The sequence below is a fragment of the Homarus americanus genome, unplaced genomic scaffold (assembly GCF_018991925.1).
Source record: "Homarus americanus isolate GMGI-L3 unplaced genomic scaffold, GMGI_Hamer_2.0 scaffold21496, whole genome shotgun sequence".
NCBI lineage: Eukaryota > Metazoa > Arthropoda > Malacostraca > Decapoda > Nephropidae > Homarus > Homarus americanus.
The window spans coordinates 406251-429975 of record NW_024727201.1 but is presented as its reverse complement, the minus strand read 5'-3'; the positions used below and the strand labels follow the sequence as shown (position 1 = coordinate 429975).

Below are 23725 nucleotides of genomic sequence, written 5' to 3'. Positions count from 1 at the left end.
CTTGTTATCTGTCAGGAAAGTGTCCTTCTCCCCATCCCCTTCCTTTCTTCCCATCCTTCCTTCTAATCTGGCTCTCCGTCCCCCTATTCCAGCATCCTTCAATGTCACCCCCTTCCCCTCCCTACCTCCTTCCTCCCTCTCTACCCCATCTATCTCCCTGTCCTCTCCATCTGCCCCTTCCTCCTCCCCTCCATCCTGCCCTTCCTCCTCCCCCTCACATCCTGTCCCTTCCTCACTTGATTCCATCCTCCCTCCTTCCCCCCCCTCCCCTCCCCTCCCCTCATTTGCACATGAGCAGGAGAATCAGGAATGGAATCCAGGCCGGCAATAAACAGATGACAACAATAACAATATACACAAAAATATGTTTGAGTCATCATTTTCATCAGAATAAATAGTACTTCGCCTCTCTCTCTCTCTCTCTCTCTCTCTCTCTCTCTCTCTCTCTCTCTCTCTCATTATTTTCTAACAGAATCTATTTTCTTTTTCTCGCTTGACATTCCCATTTAGTATTTTTCTTTTATTATTTGTTTTATGATTGATTGATTATTCGCCGTACAAAAATAAACAAATAAACAAGGAAATAAATCCAGGTAATGTTAGCAACCATAAGTGAAAGGTGTGTGTGTGTGTGTGTGTGTGTGTGTGTGTGTGTGTGTGTGTGTGTGTGTGTGTGTGTGTGTGTGTGTGTGTGGAGGTGGAGATAGGTAAGAAGAGATAGTAGAGAGGAGGGAGGAGGAGGAGGAGGACCCAACTCTCTTTGTCACCTTGCATCCTTCAAGATGTTTTCCCATAAGGTTTAGTTCATCAGCTGAGAATCCGTCATATATTCTGCCATTTTCCAACATTTGAAAGCATTAATTAAAACACAATCCCAAAAAAAATATTATAAATTTGACTTAAAAAATCATAAGGTGGAGTGTCTCTCTATATCACATTTATTTGAGAACTTTAAAACTTGGTCATAAACATACGCCAGGTACAAAATCATTCATACATTCGTATTATTGACTTGATATCGTTTGATGATGTATCAATCTAGTGGCCCACAGTCCTCCAAGTGATAATAGGGAAAAATAGTCTTAGTCGAATAATTCTTAGATCTCGTTGGAATTTGTATCCATACTGTATGTTTTCATAAAGTCAACAAGCTGTGTTCGAGATTGTTTCATAGAAGTCAACATTTGTGTTCAGATTGTTTTCATAGTGTCTTGTCACTCTGAAATAAAACTAACCATAAGTTCTTAAAAGAGTGATTAAGGAAAATAGTAATTCTTGGTAGTGTGAATGATCGTATTTACTTCCCACATACCATTTCATTACATCCCATTACTATTGTTTGAGTACAGTTTATTCTTTGCTTCTATTGGCAATCCCCTTTAAAAAATTTCAAGCAGCTGCTTTCTCTGTCATCAAAAATACTGATTCTTGACACTCATGTGTAAGTTCATTGCATTACATATCCCACACAGTAGTTTCACCTGCATCATCACACTTTTCTCTCTTACAATTTCCGGGTTGTATGTGATTTTTCGACCCACGCATGCACAGAAACAAGCCATAACTTCCAAATTAAAACAGGAAACACAATGATTCTTGACCTTGCACAAGATCATGTTGGGCTGGACATAGAGTGTAACAAATCGGCTGTTATTTTATTTGAATGTTGTATAAAGTCTGAGGGTACAGGGAAGCAGTAATAGGTCAGCTTCCCACAAGACGGAGAAAATACTCATTACTGAACTTATACGAGGCACTTCCTAACACATCTGTACACAGACTCGTCGGGGTGAATCTATTCTCGAAATATTACCTTCACTGTCTCACGGAAGGGCAGACTGGCGGAGCAGACGAACACGGAAAGAACAGGTGGGTAGATAGACGAACACGGAAAGAGCAGGTGGGTAGACAGAGAAAACACTGAAGAGACGTGCGGGTAAATGGACCAGACACACGGAAGGATGGACGAACACCATTATCAAGTCCCCTTCTGCAACATGACTTCGAGACAATAACAGGTATGTAACCAGTTCTGGCACACACACACATGCAACAATAGCAAACACCTTACCCACCACTAACTTCACTGCACCGGTTGTTGCTCTGCCACCTGTGGTCTCTCCAGGCAGGTTGAGAACTCTTAACGAAATTGCCATTGAGAGAGTAATAAAAACAGTAGTCACCTTGAAGCTCGTCAAGGTTGATAAACCAACAGCATAAAATGTTTTTGTACAACAATTTTACCTTAAAAAGTCAGATCCAGGTCGAGCCACAATGCAGGTATTTTAAAAACTTAAGAATGATCATCTTCCATGTCATAATTTAGGGGTTAGGGTCATGTGTATTCTTCTTGTCATCGTTTCCACTTTATTTTCTTCGTCAGTTAACATAATGACAATATCGTCATCACTAATATTATTATTATTAATGGTTTGTAAGTTGTGTCACATGATGGACTCAATACCAAGTTACTCAATGGCTAAATGCGATACCACACACCCACACACACATATATATGTATGCAAATTAAATCACTGTGGGTGCGCGTGATCTGGGTATGTGCTGATAACCACAAGGAAAAAGAAAAACACAGCGGCAGGAACTTCGTGGCCTTTAGCGCGCCATATCAGTTATCCCATCGCCTGCTGTATATGCCATATATACCCTTATATATATATATATATATATATATATATTTACAAAATAATTACTAAGCTTTTCCCACTAGCGTCGAAACTGTCCGGGTAAAGCCAACATTCTCTGGGCACGAGTAGTACATCACCTGTCCAACCACCAGGCCTGGGGTCACGTAATACAGGTGATATTGTGTTGACGGCAGCGTGTCCAGGCCCTCAGATGGGTCAGTGTTGTTGAGTGTTGTGACACGCCCTCTGTTGGAGACTTATGGTGGAAGGCATGATGTGCGTGTTATCCTGTTAACAACAATCATAAGCTTACTGAGCCAAACAACAAGGAGTCAACCTCACTACAGGCACACACTGTCTCAAGATGTGCCAAGTAAATAAATAGCCTGTGTGTATACTATACCTCACTTATCCTACACCCACCCTCACTATCTTACCTCCTCCCCTCACACTTTTTGCTCCTCTCCCCCTCTCCCCCTCCCTCACACACTTACCCCCCTCTCCCCTCTCCACACACCGCCCACCCCACCCCTACCTCTCCCCTCTCTCCCCGCCCTCCCTCACACTTACCCTACACCTCTCCCCTCTCTCACACCGCCTCCACTCACTTACCCCTACACACTCTCCCCTCTCTCCCCCAACTCCCTCCCTCCCACCCCTACACCTCTCCCTCTCTCACCTCCCTCCCCTCACACTTACCCCTACACCTCTCCCCTCTCTCCCACCGCCCGCCCTCACACACTTACCCCTACCTCTCCCCTCTCTCCCCTCCCTCCCCTCCCTTACCCTACACCTCTCCCTCTCTCACCTCCTCCCCTCACACTTACCCTACACCTCCTCTCTCCCACCGCCCTCCTCACACCTACACCTCTCCCCTCTCTCCCCAACTCCCTCCCTCACCCACCTCCCCTCTCTCCTCCTCCTCCCCCACCCCCCTCTCTCCCACCTCCCCTCCACCCACCCTACCCTCTCCCCTCTCCCCTCCCTCCCCTCCCACCCCACCCCCACCTCTCCCCTCTCACACCTCCCTCCCTCCCCACACCCCTACCTCTCCCCTCTCTCCCCACACGCCCTCCTCCCTTTCCCCCCACCTCCCCTCTCTCCCTCCTCCCCTCCCACCCCCTACCTCTCCCCTCTCTCCCCTCCCTCCCTCACACACCCCCCCTCTCCCCTCTCCTCCCTCCCACACACTTCCCCACCTCTCCCCTCTCTCCCCCTCCCTCCCCACCCACCCCACCTCCCCTCTCCTCCCACCTCCCTCCCTCCCCACCTTACCCTACACCTCTCCCCTCTCTCCACCTTCCCTCCTCCACACTTACCCTACACCTCCTCTCTCTCCCCTCCCTCCCTCCACCCCCTACACCTCTCCCCTCTCTCCACCTCCCTCCCTCCCCACCCCTACACCTCTCCCTCTCTCCCTCCTCCCCCTCCCTCACCTCTCCTCACACACCTCTCCCCTCTCCCACCTCCCTCCCTCCCACCCACCTACCTCTCCCCTCACCTCCTCCCCTCCCCCTTACCTACACCTCTCCCTCTCCCACCTCCCTCCCTCACCTTCCCCCCCTCTCCCCTCTCTCCACCTCCCTCCCTCCACCCCACCCCTACCTCTCCCCTCTCTCCCACCTCCCTCCCTCCCCCTTACCCCTCTCCCTCTCTCCCACCTCCCTCCCTCCCCACCCCTCCTCTCCCCTCTCCCCTCCCTCCCTCCCACACTTACCCTACACCTCTCCCCTCTCTCCCACCTCCCTCCCTCACACTACCCCTCTCTCCCCTCTCTTCCCTCCCTCCCTCCCCCCACCCTCACACCTCTCCCTCTCCACACCTCCCTCCCCTCCCACTTACCCTACACCTCTCCTCTCTTACACCTCCCTCCCTCCCACTTACACCTCCCTCTCTCCACCTCCTCCCTCACACTCCCCTACACCTCTCCCCTCTCTCCACCTCCCCTCCCCTCACACCCCTACCTCTCCCCTCTCTCCCACACCTCCCTCCCTCCCACCCCACCTCTCCCCTCTCTCCCACCTCCCTCCTCTCACCCACCTCTCCCCTCTCTCCCCCCTCCCCTCACCCCACCCCTACCTCTCCCCTCTCTCCCCTCCCTCCCTCTGCCCCACTACCTCTCCCCTCTCTCCCCCTCCCTCCCTCCCCTTACCCCCCCTCCCCTCTCTCCCACCCCCCTCCCCTCACCCCACCCCTCTCCCTCTCCCCCACCTCCCTCCCTCCCACTTACCCCTACCTCTCCCTCTCCCACCTCCCTCCCTCCACCTACCCCTACACCTCCCCTCTCTCCCACCTCCCTCCCTCCCCACCTACACCTCCTCTCTCACCTCCCTCCCTCCCTTCCTACACCTCTCCTCTACACCTCCTCCTCACACCTCCTACCTCTCCTCTCTCCACACCTCCCTCCCTCCCACCCCTCTCCCCTCTCTCCACCTCCCTCCCTCTCACCTACCCCTACCTCTCCTCTCTCCCCTCACCACCCTCCCTCCCCTTACCCCCTCTCCCTCTCTCACCTCCCCTCCCTCACCCTCCCCTACACCTCCCCTCTCCCACACCTCCCTCCCTCCCACACCCCTACACCTCTCCCCTCCTCTCCCACCTCCCTCCCCTCCCACCCCTACACCTCTCCCCTCTCCCCCCTCCTCCCTCTCTCTTCCCTACACCTCTCCCCTCTCTCCACCTCCCTCCCTCCACCCCACCCCCCTCTCCCTCTCTCCCCTCCCCTCCCCTCCCACCCCTACACCTCTCCCTCTCTCACCTCCTCCCTCCCTTCCCCTACACCTCTCCCCTCTCTCACCTCCTCCCTCACCCTCCCTACACCTCTCCTCTCTCCACCTCCTCCTCTCACTTACCCTACACCTCTCCCTCTCCTCTACCTCCTCCACACTTCTCTTCCTCTCCCCTCTCCCTCCCACCTCCCTCCCTCTCCTTACCCTACCTCTCCCTCTCCCCCACCTCTCCCATCCCTCACACCTCTCCCCTCTCCCCCTCTCCCTCCCCCCTCCCCACACCTCCTCTCCCCTCGTCTGGTCAGTCCGACCAGTCCTCCTTGATAAACAGTGCTTGTTACAGCAGTAAAACAAAACTGGCAGGTCTCACGTTCCTGGAGGGAAACCTGCGGCGATGTGGCGGTCAGGATCTCACCACCACCACCACCACCATCATCACCACACACCCCCCGTCACTCTCTCACACCACCATCAGTACCACACACCACCCATCAGTACCACACCATCACCACCACCATCACCACCACCACCATCAGTACCACCATCACCACCACCACCACCACCACCACCACCATCACCATCACCACCACCACCACCACCATCACCCACACACCCGCGTCACCACTACCACACCACCATCAGTGCCACACCATCACCACCACCACCACCACCACCATCAGTACCACACCATCACCACCACACCACCACCACCACACCTGCGCTTTAACCACTACCACACACCACCATCAGTACCACACCATCACCACCACCACCACCAGCCTCTCTGCAAATAACACCCATTTTAAACCGCGTGATCTAGGGAGGTCTCATGCCGTCGCCTCGGTAGGAAGGCTGCCTTGAGGTGAACTAAGTAACTGCAGGTTTAATACGGACATAAAACACAAGAATCTATCAAAATGGGTAAATTGGCGGCACGACCATTGGCTGGTATCTCTCATTATGTCAGTCAGTGTGACAGCCCCTTCTCGCTCTGGCCAGGGGGTGGCAGGGTAGTGACCTCCCTGTGGCAGGTTGGGGGTGACGCCTATGTGGCAGGGTGGGGTGACACCTTATTGGCAGGGGTGGGGTGACACGCTGTGGCAGGGTGGTGACACGCCCTGTGGCATGGGTGAGGTGACACGCCTTGTGGCAGGGGTGGGGTGACACGCCTGCTGGCGGGTGGTGACACGCCTGTGGCAGGGTGAGGGTGACACGCCCTGTGGTGTGGTGGCGCTTCAGAGTGGCAGGGTGAGGCGCCTGTGGCAGGGTGGGGTGACACGCCCTGTGGCAGGGTGGGGTGACGCATGCGCCTGCAGGGGTGGGGGTGACACGCTGCTGTGGCAGGGGTGGGGTGACACGCCCTGTGGCGGGGGTGAGGTGACACGCCTTGTGGCGGGGTGGGGGTGACCGCCCTGTGGCGGGGTGGGGTGACGCATTGCTTTGGCAGGGTGGGGTGACACGCCCTGTGGCGGGGTGAGGGTGACGCCCTGTGGCAGGGTGGGGTGACACGCCTTGTGGCAGGGTGAGGTGACACGCTGCTGTGGCGGGTGAGGGTGACCCGCTTGGCAGGGTGAGGGTGGCCACGCCTTTGGCAGGGTGAGGGTGACGCTCTGTGGCAGGGTGGGGGTGACACGCCCTGTGGCGGGGTGGTGACACGCCTTGTGGCAGGGGTGGGGTGACACGCCCTGTGGCAGGGGTGGGGTGACATGCTGTGGCAGGGGTGAGGTGACACCGCCCTGTGTGGCAGGTGGTGACACGCCTGTGGCAGGGTGAGGTGAGCACACGCCCTGTGGCAGGGTGAGGTGACACACTGCTGTGGCATGGTGAGGTGACACGCCCTGGCGGGGTAGAGGTGTACACGCCTGCATGGTGAGGGTGACACGCCCTGTGGCAGGGGTGAGGTGACACGCCCTGTGGCAGGGGTGAGGTGACACGCCTGTGGCAGGGTGGGGTGACACGCCTTGTGGCATGGTGAGGGTGACTCGCCTTGTGGCAGGGTGGGGGTGACACTCCCTGTGGCAGGGTGGGGGTGACACACATGTGGCGGGGTGAGGTGACGCCTTTGGCGGGTTGAGGTGACACGCTGTGTGGCATGGTGGGGTGACACGCCTTTGTGGCAGGGGTGGGGGTGACACGCCTGTGGCGGGGTGAGGGTGACACGCCTTATGGCAGGGGTGGTGACACGCCTTGTGGCGGGGTGAGGGTGACACGCCTGTGGCAGGGTGGGGTGACACGCCTTGTGGCAGGGTGGGGTGACGCCTTGTGGCAGGGTGGGGTGACCGCCTTTGGCGGGGTGAGGGTGACACGCCGTGGCATGGTGGGGTGACACGCCTTGTGGCATGGTGGGGTGACACGCCCTGTGGCGGGTGAGGGTGACACGCTGCTGTGGCATGGTGGGGGTGACACGCCTGTGGCAGGGGTGAGGTGACACGCCCTGTGGCAGGGTGAGGTGACGCATTGTGGCGGGTGAGGTGACACGCTGCTGTGGCATGAGGGTGACACGCCCTGTGGCGGGGTGGTGACACGCTCTGTGGCAGGGTGAGGTGACCGCGCTGTGGCATGGTGGGGTGGCCTTGTGGCATGGTGGGGTGACACGCTGTGGCAGGGTGAGGTTGGCAGGTGGGTGTGACACGCCCTCTGGCGGGGTGGGGTGAACGCCCTGAGGAGAGGGTGACAAATATAAGTGAAATATGTTACAAAAGCAGACGGTGACTCAGGTGGACGGTACTGTACGCCTCTAATGTTTACACGTGACAACAGTGCTCCCATAGGCAAGGCTGCCCGCTGTATACTGAGCCTTCGGTACACAAGGAAGCAGCCTGGCCGGTACTGCACTCGACCGCCTTCACTTCCCCAAGTTGTAAACTTAGGTACCCATTTACTGCTGGGTGAACTGGGAGCATTTGGGGATCGAACCACTGACCCACGGAACAGGAGGTGAGCGCTGTAACCACTCGACCACCACCCTCCAGAATGTTTACATGTAACAGCTGTTGATCTTGGTTTAAAAATTATACGTTTTCGAATCACCTGAAGTGTGTGTAATTTCTCATACTCTTAAGCCTATCCTCGCTACAATTGCCGTGTAGTTGGAATGACACACACACACACACACACACACACACACACACACACACACACACACACACACACACACACATGTACTATGCATGATAATAACCGCCTCATATAGGTGATGGTGGCCAGCCGTCATGAACGTCCTTGCTTTTGTTATGTATGTGTGTGTGTGTGTGTGTGTGTGTGTGTGTGCGTGTGTGTGTGTGCTGAGACATACAATGCATACTTTCCTCTTCTTCCCTCCAATTCTTCCTCCCTCTCACTTCTCCTCTCACCCGTCAGGTAACATCCTCAGGTAAATCCAGGTGACATTATCCAGGTATTAGCCAAACTTCATGTTACTCTACCCATGTATAATTCATCGCCAGATTGGTCACACTCACACCCCAACATTATAATTTTGTTGCTGTTGTTATTATTATTGCGTGTTTGGGCGCTTATATTGTCACCGTGGATTGTTGGCATGTGTCAGAGAGAGGTGTGAGAGTGGGGAGAATTGAGATGAGAGAGGTATATAAGGGGTAGAGGTAGTGGTGTATAACTGTTGCTTCTTGTCACACTTACTGTTAATTCACACCTACGACTGTCACCTCATGCATCACAAGTCTCTCTCTCTCTCTCTTTCTCTCTCTCTCTCTCTCTCTTCTCTCTCTTTCTCTCTCTCTCTCTCCTGTTGTTCTCGTAAGATAATGAACAGATCTTACAATGTTCTTCCTCTTATACTGTTGTTCTCATGTGCTGTTCCCTCCAACACGACACTACCATTGCCACCATCCACCCTACACCCCCTGCCCCTACCACGACCACTGTCACCACCCTACCACCACCCCTACCACCTCTCCTACCGACCCTGTCACCACCCCTACCACCCACCCCTGCCCCTACCGACCACCATCACCCACCCCTACCACCACCCTATCACCTCCCCTACCACGACCACTGTCTCACCACCCTACCACCACCCTTACCACCTCTCCTACCACGACCACGTCACCCCACCACCACCCTACCACCTCCTACCACGACCACTGTCACCACCCTGCCACCATTTCCTACCACGACCACTGTCACTTCCCACCACCACCCCTACCACCCTCTACCCACCACCCACCGTACCACCACCCACCGTACCAGACCCTACCACTACCCTACCACCACCCTACCAGACCCCCCACCACCACCTACCACCCTCACCACCCACCTGCCACCCACCCTACCACCACCACCCTACCAGACCCCACCACTACCCTACCACCACCCTCTACCACCCACCGTGCCACCACCACCCTACCAGACCCCCCACCACCACCCTACCACCACCCTCTACCACCCACCATACCACCACCACCCTACAGACCCTACCACCACCCACCAGGCCCCACCACCACCCACCACCACCACCACCCTACCACCACCCTCTACCACCACCCACCCTGCCACCACCACCACCCTCACCAGACCCTACCACCCACCCACCAGACCACCACCACCCTACAGACCCCACCACCACCCCACCAGACCCCACCACCACCCCACCAGACCCCCACCACCACCCCACCAGACCCCACCACCACCCCACCAGACCCCCCACCACCACCCCACCAGACCCCAACCACCACCCCACCAGACCCCACCACCCCACCAGACCCCACCACCACCCACCAGACCCCCAACCACCACCCCACCAGACCCCACCACCAACCCCACCAGACCCCACCACCACCCCACCAGACCCCACCACCAACCCCACCCAGACCCCACCACCAACCCCACCCCAGACCCCACCACCACCCCACCAGACCCCACCACCACCCCACCAGACCCCACCAACACCCACCAGACCCCACCAACACTCTCACCAGACCCCACCACCACCCCACCAGACCCCAACCACCACCCCACCAGACCCCCCAACCACCACCCCACCAGACCACCACCACCCCACCAGACCCCACCACCACCCCACCAGACCCCAACCACCACCCCCACCAGACCCCACCACCACCCCAACACCAGACCCCACCACCACCCCACCAGACCCCCACCACCACCCCACCAGACCCCACCACCCCACCAGACCCCACCACCACTCCCCACCAGACCCCCACCACCACCCCACCAGACCCCACCACCACCCCACCAGACCCCCACCACCAACTCCCACCAGACCCCACCACCACCCCACCAGACCCCACCACCACCCCACCAGACCCCACCACCAACCCCACCAGACCCCACCACCACCCCACCAGACCCCACCACCACCCCACCAGACCCACCACCAACCCCACCAGACCCCCACCACCACCCCACCAGACCCCACCACCACCCCACCAGACCCCCACCACCACCCCACCAGACCCCCACCACCACCCCACCACAGACCCCCACCACCACCCCACCAGACCCCACCACCACTCTCAACAGACCCCACCACCACCCCACCAGACCCCACCACCAACTCTACCAGACCCCACCACCCTACCAGACCCCACCACCTAACCTACCACAGACCTAACCACCACCACCCCACCAGACCCCACCACCCACCCCACCAGACCCCCACCACCACCCCACCAGACCCCACCACCAACCCAACAGACCCCAACCACACCACCCCACCAGACCCCACCACCACCCCACCAGACCCCACCACCACCCCACCAGACCCCCACCACCCCCACCAGACCCCACCACCACCCACCAGACCCCACCACCACCCCACCAGACCCACCACCCCACCCCACCAGACCCCACCACCACTCTCACCAGACCCCACCACCAATCTCACCAGACCCCACCACCACCCCACCAGACCCCACCACCACCCCTACCAGACCCCCACCACCATCCCACCAGAACCCCACCACCCCACCAGACCCCAACCACCAACCCCCCACCAGACCCAACCACCCCCACCAGACCCCACCACCACCCCACCAGACCCCAACCCCACCAGACCCCACCACCACCCCACAGACCCCACCCCACCAGACCCCACACCAACCCCACCAGACCCCACCACCACCCCTACCAGACCCCACCACCACCCCACCAGACCCCACCACCAACCTCCAACACCAGACCCCACCACCAACCCCACCAGACCCCACCACCACCCCACCAAGACCCCACCCACCCCAACAGAGCCCCACCACCACCCCACCAGACCCCACCACCAATCTCTACCAGACCCCACCACCAACCCCACCAGACCCCACCACCACCCCACCAGACCCCACCACCAACCCCACCAGACCCCACCACCAACCCCACCAGACCCCACCACCACCCCACCAGACCCCACCACCACCCCACCAGACCCCACCACCACCCCACCAGACCCCACCACCACCCCACCAGACCCCACCACCACCCCACCAGACCCCACCACCACCCCACCAGACCCCACCACCACCCTACCAGACCCCACCACCACCCCACACCAGACCCCCACCACCACCTCACCAGACCCCACCACCACCCCACCAGACCCCACCACCACACCCCACCAGACCCCACCACCACCCCACAGACCCCACCACCACCCCACCAGACCCCACCACCACCCCACCAGACCCCACCACCACCCCACCAGACCCCACCACCACCCCACCAGACCCCACCACCATCTCCCACCAGACCCCACCACCACCCCACCAGACCCCTACCACCACCCCACCAGACCCCACCACCACCCTACCAGACCCCCACCACCACCCACCAGACCCCACCACCACTCTCACCAGACACCTCACCACCACCCCACCAGACCCCCACCACCACCCTACCAGACCCCACCACCAACCCCACCAGACCCCACACCAACCCCACCAGACCCCACCACCACCCCACCAGACCCCAACCACCAACCCCACCAGACCCCACCCACCACCCCACCAGACCCCACCACCACCCTACCAGACCCCCACCACCCCTACCCAGACCCCACCCCACCCTACCCTACAGACCCCACACCACCCCTACCAGGCCCCCCACCACCACCCCTACAGACCCTACCACTACCCTGGCCCCCACCACCCACCCTACAGACCCTACCACTACCCTACCACCCTCTACCACCACCCACCATGCCACCACCACCCTACCAGACCCTACCCACACCTACCACCACCCTACCAGACCCTACCACCACCCTACCACCACACCCTACCAGACCCTACCACCACCCTACCACCCTCTACCACCACCCACCGTACCACCACCCCTATGCCAGGCCCCTACCACAACCCACCGTACCACCACCTACCAGACCCCTACCACTACCCCTACACCACCTACCAGAATTATACCCATTGATTATCCAATATCAGAGTTATATGGCGGGTATGGTGAGGTAACACTCAATCAAAGGTCTATAATTATGTCACATCAAAGTGTTGCCCATAACACCACTGTTGCTCCTATAATGGTATGCATTGGAGACCTGGTGTGTGTGTGTGTGTGTGTGTGTGTGTGTGTGTGTGTGTGTGTGTGTGTGTGTACATGTGTAACAGACACTCCACACACCTGACACACACACACATATGCCACACTCACATAAGACACAGTTAGTATACAAAATTGAAGTACAGATATGTCATATAGGTAGAACACATACAACAAGAATTGCCAAACCTTCACCACACCTGTCAGAACCCTACCACACCCCACTGGAACTCTATCACACCTGCCAGACCTTTATAACATCTGCAGACCTTCACCACACCTATCAGGCTCTACCACACCTGCCAGGCTTCACCACTCTGTCAGACTCAGTACCTGTGACACACCTGAAACACACCTGAACCACATATGTTGTCTCACTGTTGGGCCTACAAACGTGTAGCCAAAAAGCTGAACAAAACACAAAATTTATTGCATATATATCAGTGTTGTGTAGTAGCGTGCAAGTGTGTGTGTGTGTGTGTGTGTGTGTGTGTGTGTGTGTGTGTGTGTGTGTGTGTGTGTGTGTGTGTGTGTGTGTGTGTGTGTGTGTGTGTGTGTTGTGTGTGTGTGTGTGTGTGTGTGTGTGTGTGTGTGTGTGTGTGTGTGTTGTGTGTGTGTGTGTGTGTGTGTATCCCTAACACACTCACAAATCACATCCAACAACTGAAAATAACGGTTTACCATCGAGCAGGAGGTGGTTAGGTTGGGTTAGGTTAGGATAGATTGTTTGGGTTAGATTGGTTGTGAGGTTTGGACAAGTGGGTTGGGTTGGGTTGGTTAGGTTGAGTTAAGACAAGTGGGTTAGGTTGGGTTAGGGTTGGGTTGGTTAAGACAAGTGGGTTGGGTTGGGTCGGGTTAGTTAGGTTAAAGACAAGTGGGTTGGGATTGGGTTAGGTTGGTTGGGTTAAGACAAGTGGGTTGGGTTGGGTTAGGTTAGGTTGGGATTAAGACAAGTGGGTTGGGTTAGGTTAGGTTAGACCATAGGCTAGGGTTGAGGTGGTGTGACGCTGAGATAGCTTGTCTTAATATGAGCTAAATATAACCAGAATCCTGACACAGTTGACTGCTGCACGTCTAATGTTGGCTATAACCCACTTGTGTTGGCTCAGTGCCCTAACTAAATTGCCTAACCTTAATCCCTACCCAACCTAACCTAGCAGCCTGGCCTCACAACCCAGCCTAACTGGCCTGGCCTGGCTTAGCCTGGCCTGGCCCAGCCTGGCCTGGCCAGACCTGGCCTGGCCTTGCCCAACCTGGCCTAATAACCTGGCCTGGCCTGGCCTGGCCTGGCCCAACCCAGCCTAACCTATCCTGGCCTAACCCAACCTGGCAAATTGGCCTAACCTAACCCAGCCCCAGCCTGGCCTAGCTGACCTGGCCTGGCCTGTCCCAACCTGCCTAACCCAACCTGGCCTGACCAGGCCTGGCCTGACCTAACCTGGCACAACCTGGCTAACCCCAACTCTTCAACCTGGCCCTGGCCCAGCCTAGCAAATTAGCCTAGCCTAACCTGGATCTCCAGGTGAAAATGACAGTCTTTGGTCTAGACTACCGTGTTTCACTAACACACACTTTGCCACCTGAGGAGCGGTGAGGGTACCTTGAAACTGAGTTACAGGGACCTGTGAATTTACTGAGGGACCTGTAAAGAGAAGTCGTGAAAGAACCTGAGGCCGTAATGAACCCGTGAGTACCGTGATGGATCCCGTGAAATACCGTAGTTACCGTGTTGGACCCGTGAATACCGTTGAGTTCGTGATGGACCCGTGAGATACCGTGAGTTACCGTGATGGACCCGTGAGATATCGTGAGTTACCGTAAATGGACCCGTGAGATACCGTGAGTTACCGTGATGGACCCGTGAGATATCGTGAGTTACCGTGATGGACCTGTGAATACCGTGAGTTACCGTGATGGACCCGTGAGATACCGTGAGTTACCGTGATGGACCTGTGAGATACCGTGAAGGACCTGTGATTACCGTGATGGACCGGCGGTTACCGTGATGGACCCGTGGTTTCCGTGATGGACCCGCGGTTACCGTGTGGGACCGTACATTACCGTGATGGACCGTGATTTACCGTGAGGACCTGTGAGTTTCCGTGATTACCGTGATGGACCCGTGATTACCGTGATGGACCCGTGGAGTTTCCCGTGATGGACCGTGAGTTACCGTGATGGACCCGTGAGTTACCGTGATGGACATGACGAGTTACCGTGAGGGCTAATCAGTAAACACAGGACGAGAAGACACTTATATAACGGTTTACATTCTTAAGCGGTGATTAAACTGTTAGCCTCACCTCGCGCGATCACCAGAGTAGAGCCCCCTCACGACCTGCCCACACACACACACGCATATTCAAACACAGAACACACAAAAGGCTTCGTGTGCATACATATTCAACATATATTTCTCACGCACAAAGACATTCCTGGTGCACTGAATTACACACACACACACACACACACACACACACACACACACACACACACACACACACATACACACACACACACACACATACACACACATACACACACACACACACACACACACACACACATATTCAAACACAGAGCTTTTTGCACTTTCAACATATATTTCTCACACACACACAACACATGTTCAAACACACTTGTGTGCACATGCATATTCAACATATATTTCTCACACGCACAAGACATTCTGGTGCACACAGATACACACACACACACACACACACACACACACACACACACACACACACACACACACACACACACACACACGATGTAAGGTTGAGAAAGGCATTCCTCACGCACACACACACCACACCCACATCCACACCCACACACACACACACACACCCATGCACACACACACACACACACACACACACATGTATTACCAACAGACAAATAGAGATGCTCAGTGGTTGAAGGGTTGAAATCTGACAATAATCCTGTAAATCTGTTTAACTTAAAAAAACTGAAGTCAAATCTCAGGGTAAATCGAAGGTAAATCTGTCACATCTCTGGGTAAATCTGGATAAATTTGAGACGTAATCTAGGTGAAACGTGATGAAGAAATCTGTACTAAATCTGAGGGTTAACTTCAAGTGAAATCTGTAGGGAAGGAGGGAGGGGAAGGAAAAAGGGAGGGAGGAAGGAGGTGGGAGAAAAAAAACTGAGTAAGGTTTTCTGAGAGGGTAGAAGGGTGGGGAGGAAGAGAAGAAAGGAAGGAGGAGGGAGAAAGAGGACTAAGAGGGAAAACAGAAGGGAAGAAGAGGGAGGAGGAGGGCAAGAGGGAGGAGGGAGGACTGCCAAGCCGTCTTAACAAGCAAGTCCTTGTGTTCGATTTCATTAATTCTGATTTCATTTATAATTCACAGGTCGGGTAGTGTGAGAGTTAGTGTGTTGGCTTTCTCTCTGGCTCTCTCTCTCTCTACTCTCTCTCTCTCTCTCGGGTAGTGTGAGAGTTAGGTGTTGGCTCTCTCTGGCTCTCTCTCTCTCTCTCTCTCTCTCTCTCAGGTAGTGTGAGAGTTAGGTATTGTGGCTCTCTCTAGCTCTCTCTCTCTCTCTCTCTCTCTCTCTCTCTCTCTCTCTCTCGGTAGTGTGAGGAGTTAGGTAATGTGGCTCTCTCTGTGGCTCTCTCTCTCTCTCACTCTCTCTCTCTCTCTCTCTCCGGGTAGTGTGAGGTTAGTATGTTGGCTCTCTCTGGCTCTCTCTCTCTCTCTCTCTCTCTCTCTCTCTCTCTCGGTAGTGTGGTTATTTGCTCTCTCTAGCTCTCTCTCTCTCTCAGGTAGTGTGAAGTTAGGTATGTTGGCTCTCTCTGGCTCTCTCTCTCTCTCTCTCCTCTCTCTTTCTCTCTCTGTGTGGGAGTGTTTTTTTTTTTTGTTGGGTTGGTAGTTCTCTGCTCTCCTCTCTCTCCTCTCTCTCTCTCTCTCGGAGTATAAGTTCGACAATGTTGCTCTCTCTTCTCTCTCTCTCTCTCTCTCTCTCTCTCTCTCTCTCTCTCAGGACAAGTTAATTCGCCTGTTTGGATATAATTAAATGTCACTGAGCCCCCGGAAAAGGTTCATTTCTTAAACTTTTGAACCCTTGACATGAACCCCGATGTTGACCCCTAACATTGAACCTGATGTGACCCTTGAGCATGAACCTGATGTGACCCTAACATGAACCTGATGTGACCCTAACATAAACCTGATGTGACTGACACTGCTCTTGGAGGTAGGTGGAGTCCTGGGGGGTGAGGTAGGTGGGGGTCTGGAGGTGAGGTAGGTGGAGATTGGAGGGTGAGTAGGTGGAGGTCCTGGGAGGTGAGGTAGGTGGAGGTCCTGGAGGTGAGTGGGGAGGTCCTGGAGGGTGAGGTGATGGAGGTCCTGGAGGTGGTGAGTGTGAGTCCTGGAGGTGAGGTGGTGGGGTCCTGGAGGTGAGGTGGAGGTCCTGGAGGGAGGTGAGTGGAGGTCTGGAGGGTGAGGTAGTCAGGAGGACAGAACGCCTGGTGACCACTCCATGACGCACACCTCCAGGTCCTCGTTCTGCCTCACTGACCAACCTGGGAACAGTGTTAGGGCTGACAGCACTTGGGGGGTGTCAGGGGCGAGGTGGTGGGAGGGTGTCAGTGGCGAGGTCAGGAGGGTGTCAGTGGCAGATGAGGGTCAGGAGGTGTGTTAATAGCAGATAAGGGTCAGGGAGTGTCAGTTCGAGGTGAGGGGTCAGGGGTGCAGATGGCACAAGAAGTGCTAAAGTAGTAAAGTTAAGTGAAGGTCTGCGACAGGTGCCCATGTGCGACAGGAGGAGGAGGGTGGGTAGACGCCCGTGACCACCACCAGCGATAATGGGTGAGCCAGGTAGAGCTGTCAGGTTGCCTCAGGTACAACAAGAGCACAGGTACAAACATAAAGACTCACTCCCTCCCGTACTGCTCAACAATATGGAGACGTGAGAGTATTCCTTAGCAGGCGGTGAACAGTGTGCAGGAGAGAGAGAGAGAGGGAGAGAGGTTAGGGTGGGTGTCAATGGCGCGTCCCCCCTGGTGATCCACCTCCCATGATGTGTGATCCACCTACCATGATTGGCACTAAAGTGTGTCAGTGGGTGGCACTAGGGGGTGTCAGGTGGGTGGCACTAGAGTGTGTCAGGTGGGTGGCACTAGTGTGTGTCAGGTGGGTGGCACTAGAGTGTGTCAGGTGGGTGGCACTAGAGTGTGTCAGGTGGGTAGCACTGAGGTAGCACTAGAGTGTGTCAGGTGGGTGGCACTAGTGTGTGTCAAGTGGGTGGCACTAGAGTGTGTCAGGTGGGTGGCACTAGAGTGTGTCAGGTGGGTGGCACTAGAGTGTGTCAGGTGGTGGCACTAAGTGTGTCAGGTGGTGGCACTAGAGTGTGTCAGTGGGTGGCACTAGAGTGTGTCAGGTGGGTGGCACTAGAAGTGTGTCAGGTGGGTGGCACTAGAGTGTGTCAGGTGGGTGGCACTAGAGTGTGTCAGGTGGGTTTGCACTAGAGTGTGTCACAGTGGGTGGCACTAGAGTGTGTCAGGTGGGTTGCACTAGAGTGTGTCACAGTGGGTGGCACTAGAGTGTGTGTCAGGTGGGTGGCACTAGAGTGTGTCAGGTGGGTGGCACTAGAGTGTGTCAGGTGGGTGGCACTGAGGTGGCACTCCAGGTACCTGCAGGTCATCTTGTACACTTATGGTTTAACACCTTACACGCCATCTGTGTGTGTGTGTGTGTGTGTGTGTGTGTGTGTGTGTGTGTGTGTGTGTGTGTGTGTGTGTGTGTGTGCCATCACCAGGTAGTGGAGAGACTTGGTGGTGGAGGAGGAGTGGAGGAGGTGGTGGGTAGGAGGTGGTGGTGGAGATGGTGGAGGAAGAGGTGGTGGAGGAAGAGGTGATGGAGGAGGAGGTGGTGGAGGACTTGGTGGTGGTGGAGGAGGTGGTGGGGAGGAGGTGGTGGAGTAGGGAGGTGGTGGAGTAGGAGGTGGTGGAGGAGGTGGTGGAGTAGGAGGTGGTGGTGGGAGGTGGTGAGGAAGGGTGATGGAGGAGGAGGTGATGAAGGAGGGAGGTGGTGGAGTAGGAGGTGGTGTGGTGGAGGGAGGTGGTGTGGAGGAAGAGGGTGATGGAGGAGGAGGTGATGGAGGAGGAGGTGGTGGAGGGAGGAGGAGGTGGTGGAGGAGAGAGGTGGTGGAGGAGGGAGGGTGGTGGAGGGAAGAGGGTGGTGGAGGAGGGAGGTGTGGTGGAGGAGGTGGTGGAGTGGGAGGTGGTGGGAGGAGGTGGTGGAGTGGGAGGGTGGTGGTGGAGGAGGTGGTGAAGGGAAGAAGAGGTGATGGAGGAGGAGGAGGTGATGGAGGGGGGAGGGAGGTGGTGGAGTAGGAGGTGGTGGTGGAGGGAGGTGGTGGTGGAGGAAGGTGGGAGGAGGAGGTGGTGGAGGAGGAGGAGGTGGTGGAGGAAGAGGTGGTGGAGGGAGGAGGTGGTGGAGGAAGAGTTGGTGGAGGAAGGGGTGGGTGGAGGAAGGGTGATGGAGGAGGAGGTGGTGGAGGAAGAGGTGGGGTGGAGGAGGAGGTGTGGTGGAGGAGGTGGTGGAGTGGGAGGTGGTGGTGGAGGTGGTGAAGGGAAGAGGTGATGGAGGGAGGGAGGTGATGGAGGAGGGAGGTGTGGTGGAGTGGGGAGGGTGGTGGTGGAGGGAGGTGGTGGTGGAGGAAGAGGTGGTGGAGGAGGAGGAGGAGGTGGAGGAGGTAGGTTGAGGGAGGAGGTGGTGGAGGAGGAGGAGGTGGAGAGGATGTGTGTGTGGAGGTGCGGGTAGACCAAGGGGAAAGGAGGGAGATTGAGACGTGGTGACGGCAGTACAAAGGGAGAGAGAGGCAGCAGTGAGGGACGCAGCCAGTGACAGGGAGGAGAGTTGCCCAGCGAGGAGGAGGAGGAGGAGGACGTGAAAGAAGAATATAGAGAGGAGGAGGAAGAAGAAGGGGGCATAACAAAGAGAGAAATAGTTATATTATTCTTTAAACAGTGATGACGTCACAGTCAAACACATTGACGTCACACAGACCAGTTATGATTTCGCTGAGGTACCAGACATGACGTCATTTTCATTAATAGCTATGACGTCAGAAAAACCAGCAATCAAGTCCCAGAAGACGTCCCCCAGGCGACCAAGGCCAGAGGGACCTCAGGACGGCCAAGAGGCCAAGAGGACCTCCCCGAGACGACCAACAGGCCAGAGAACCTCCCCTAGACGACCAAGGCCAGGGGACCTCCTAGACGACCAAGAGGCCAGGGACCTCCCCAGGCGACTAAGAGGCCAGAGGGACCTCGGACGGCCAAGAGGCAGAGGACCTCCCTGAGACGACCAACAGGCCAGAGGACCTCCTCTGGACGACTAAGGGCCAGAGGGACCTACCCTGGACGAGCAAGAGGCCAGAGGGACCTCACCTGGACGAGCAAGAGGCCAGAGGACCTCACCTAGACGAGCAAGGCAAGAGGACCTCCCTAGACGACCAAGGGCCAGAGGACCTACCCTAGACGAGGCAAGAGGCCAGAGGACCTCACCTGGGCAAATCAGAGCCAGAGGGACCTCCTCTAGACGACTAAGAGGCCAGGGACCTACCTAGACGAGCAAGAGGGCCAGGGACCTCCCTAGACGACCAGAGGCCAGAGGACCTCCCTAGACGACCAGAGGCCAGAGGACCTCCCTAGACGACCAAGAGGCCAGAGGACCTCACCCTAGACGACCAAGAGGGCCAGAGGACCTCCCTGAACGACCAAGAGGCCAGAGGACCTCCCCCAGGCGACTAGGAGCCAGAGAACCTCAGGACGGCCAAGAGGCCAGAGGACCTCCCTAAGACGACCAACAGGCCAGAGGACCTCCTCTGAACGACTAAGAGGCCAGAGGACCTACCCTAGACGAGCAAGGGCCAGAGGACCTCACCTAGACAGAGCAAGAGGGCAGAGGACCTCACCTAGACAGAGCAAGAGGCCAGAGGACCTCCCTAAGACGAGCAAGGCCAGAGGACCTGCCTTAGACGAGCAAGGGCCAGAGGACCTCACCTGGACGACCAAGGGCCAGAGGACCTCCCCTGAACGAGCAAGAGGCCAGAGGGACCTCCCTAGACGAGCAAGAGGCCAGAGGACCTCACCTAGACGAGCAAGAGGCCAGAGGACCTCCCCTGGACGAGCAAGAGGCAGAGGACCTCCTAGACGAGAAAGAGGAAGGGACCTCCCTAGACGAGCAAGAGGCCAGAGGACCTCACCCTAGACGACCAGAGGCCAGAGGACCTCCCTAGACGAGCAAAGCCAGAGGACCTCCCTAGACGACCAAGGGCCAGAGGACCTACCTAGACGACCAAGAGGCCAGAGGACCTCCCCTAGACGAGCAAGGGCCAGAGGACCTCACCTAGACGAGCAAGAGGCCAGAGGACCTCCCTAGACGAGCAAGAGGCCAGAGGACCTCCCTTAGACGACCAGGGCCAGAGGACCTCCCTAGACGACCAAGAGGCCAGAGGACCTACCTAGACGAGCAAGAGGCCAGAGGACCTCACCTAGACGACCAGAGCCAGAGGACCTCCCAGACGTTGCCACGACTTGTGACAATGGAGGAGGAGATGATTATCAACAAGACAAAGAGACAGGGAAGGAGGGCTGCCTCATGACCCACCTCCACCTGGGGCTGCCTCATGACCCACCTGGGGCCTGCATGACCCACCTCCACCTGGGGCTGCCTCATGACCCACCTCCACCTGAGGGCTGCTAGCAGCCCACCTCCACCTGGGGGCTGCTTCTGACCCACCTCCACCTGGGGGCTGCTTCATGACCCACCTCACCTGGGGGGCTCCTTCATGACCCACCTCCACCTGGGGCTGCGACCACCTCCACCTGAGGGCTGCCTCATGACCCACCTCCTGCCTCACCACCACCTGGGGCTCCTCATGACCCACAAATGCACTAGGGAGGGGGAGGGAGGGAGGCAGGTGCTGTGGGAGCAGAGCTGAGCACCAGGCCAGTGGTGAGTGTCAGCAGGAAGCAGTATGTGGGAAAGTGTCAGCAGGAAGCAGTGGTAGGTAAGTGTCAGCAGGAAGCAGTAGTAGGAGGTCAGCAGGAAGCAGTGTAGTGTCAGCAGGAAGCAGCAGTAAATGAAGTGTCAGCAGGAAGCAGTAGTAGGTAAGTGTCAGCAGGAAGCAGCAGTGGATAAGTGTCAGCAGGAAGCAGTGGTAGAGTGAAGTGTCAGCAGGGAAGGCACAGTGATGGGTAAGTGTCAGCAGGAAGCAGTAGTAGTGAAGTGTCAGCAGGAGCAGTAGTAGATAGTGTCAGCAGGAGCAGGTAGGTAAGGTGTCAGCAGGAGCAGTAGTGGAGTAAGTGTCAGCAGGAAGCAGTAGTAGATAAGTGTCAGCAGGAAGCAGTAGTAGGTAAGTGTCAGCAGGAAACAGTAGTAGGTAAGTGTCAGCAGGAAGCAGTGGTAGGTAGAGTGTGAAAGGAACACAGTAGATAAGTGTCAGCAGAGGAAGCAGTAGTAGGTAGTGTCAGCAGGAAGCAGTAGTAGATAAGTGTCAGCAGGAAGCAGTAGTAGGTAGGTTCAGCAGCAGTAGTAAAGTGTCAGCAGGAGGCAAGATATGAATGCCCCACAACGCATAATCACAACAAAATGTTTACTTCCTAACATCCTTACCTAATAATTGAACCAAACAGAATATTATTAGAGGCGCACTTGAGGTAGAATCTGCGCCTTTATGTATTATTTAGAGGCGCACTTGAGGTATAATCTGAGCCTTAAAAATACTTAAAGATGACTAACTGACTGACTGACTGATGGGGTAAGGGTGAGGGACGGTGATGGGACGGGGTGAGGGACGGTTGACGGGACGGACGATGGGACCGGGATGATGGGACGACTGAAAGGTGCAGGAGGGTGATGGGATGGTGATGACGGGGTAGAACGGTGATGGGACGGGTGATGGGACAGGGGTGAGACGGGTGAGGGACGGGTGATGGGACAGGGTGAGGGGAGGGTGATGGATGGTGATGGCGGGGTGGGGAACGGGGTGGGGGACGGGTGATGGGACAGGGGTGAGGGAACGGGTGATGGGACGGATGATGGGACCGATGGGACGACTGAAAGGCAGGACGGGGTGATGGGACGGGTGATGGGACCGGGTTGAGGAACGGGGGCACAGTATGGCTGAGGGGTGCAGGATGGGGTGATGGGACGGGTGAAGGACGGTGATGGGACGGGGCGCGGGACGGGACAGCCTAATTAAGCTTTGACATTGAGATCAGGGGGATGGTGTGGTCCTCCTCCTCCTCCTCCTCCTCCTCCTCCTCCTCTTCCTTCTTCTTCCTCCTCTTACTTTTTTCTTCCTCCTTTTCTTATGTCCTCATCTTCCTCCTCCTTCTTCTCTTACTTCTTCTTCCTTTTCTTCCTTTGCTTTCTTCTCCTCCTCTTAATGAGTATCAAATTTTGTTATATTATTGCGTCATTCCTTCCTGCGCACTCCTTCCTGTTGTTGCGTCACTCCTTCCTGTTGCGTCACTCCTTCCTGTTGATGCGTCACTCCTTCCTGTTGTTGCGTCACTCCTTCCTGTTGTTGCGTCATTGTCATTGCTTCCTGTTGCCTGAAGTGTTGTTGTTGTTTTTGTTGTTGACGATGCCATTTCACTCTACCCCTCTCCCCCTCCCATAACCCACCTCCTACTAACCCTCTCCACCCTCCTCCTCTGTCTCCTACCAACCCATTCTCCCACCCCCCCTCTCCCACCTTCACTAACCTCCCATTACCCCACTCCCTCCTATCAATCCACTCCCTCCTACCACCCCCTTCCTACCCACCCCCTTCCTCCTCCCCTCTTTA

General features: G+C 56.3%; 1 protein-coding gene across 1 annotated transcript; it reads left to right on the top strand.

Moving 5' to 3' along the window:
* Positions 1-19984: 19984 nt before the first annotated feature.
* LOC121865810 (translation initiation factor IF-2-like) lies at positions 19985-21138 on the top strand. Its single transcript, XM_042365372.1, has 2 exons — positions 19985-20155; positions 20671-21138. Exons 1-2 carry the CDS (start codon positions 19985-19987, stop codon positions 21136-21138), a joined length of 639 nt encoding a protein of 212 aa, XP_042221306.1.
* Positions 21139-23725: the final 2587 nt, after the last annotated feature.

Bases quoted from the DNA above. Each gene is read 5' to 3' on its own strand.
- LOC121865810 (XM_042365372.1), top strand. From the start codon at position 19,985: ATGACGTCAGAAAAACCAGCAATCAAGTCCCAGAAGACGTCCCCCAGG. The intron at 20,156-20,670 runs GCCAGGGACCTC...GACCTCCCCCAG, and splicing joins ACCTCCTAGACGACCAAGAG to GCGACTAGGAGCCAGAGAAC.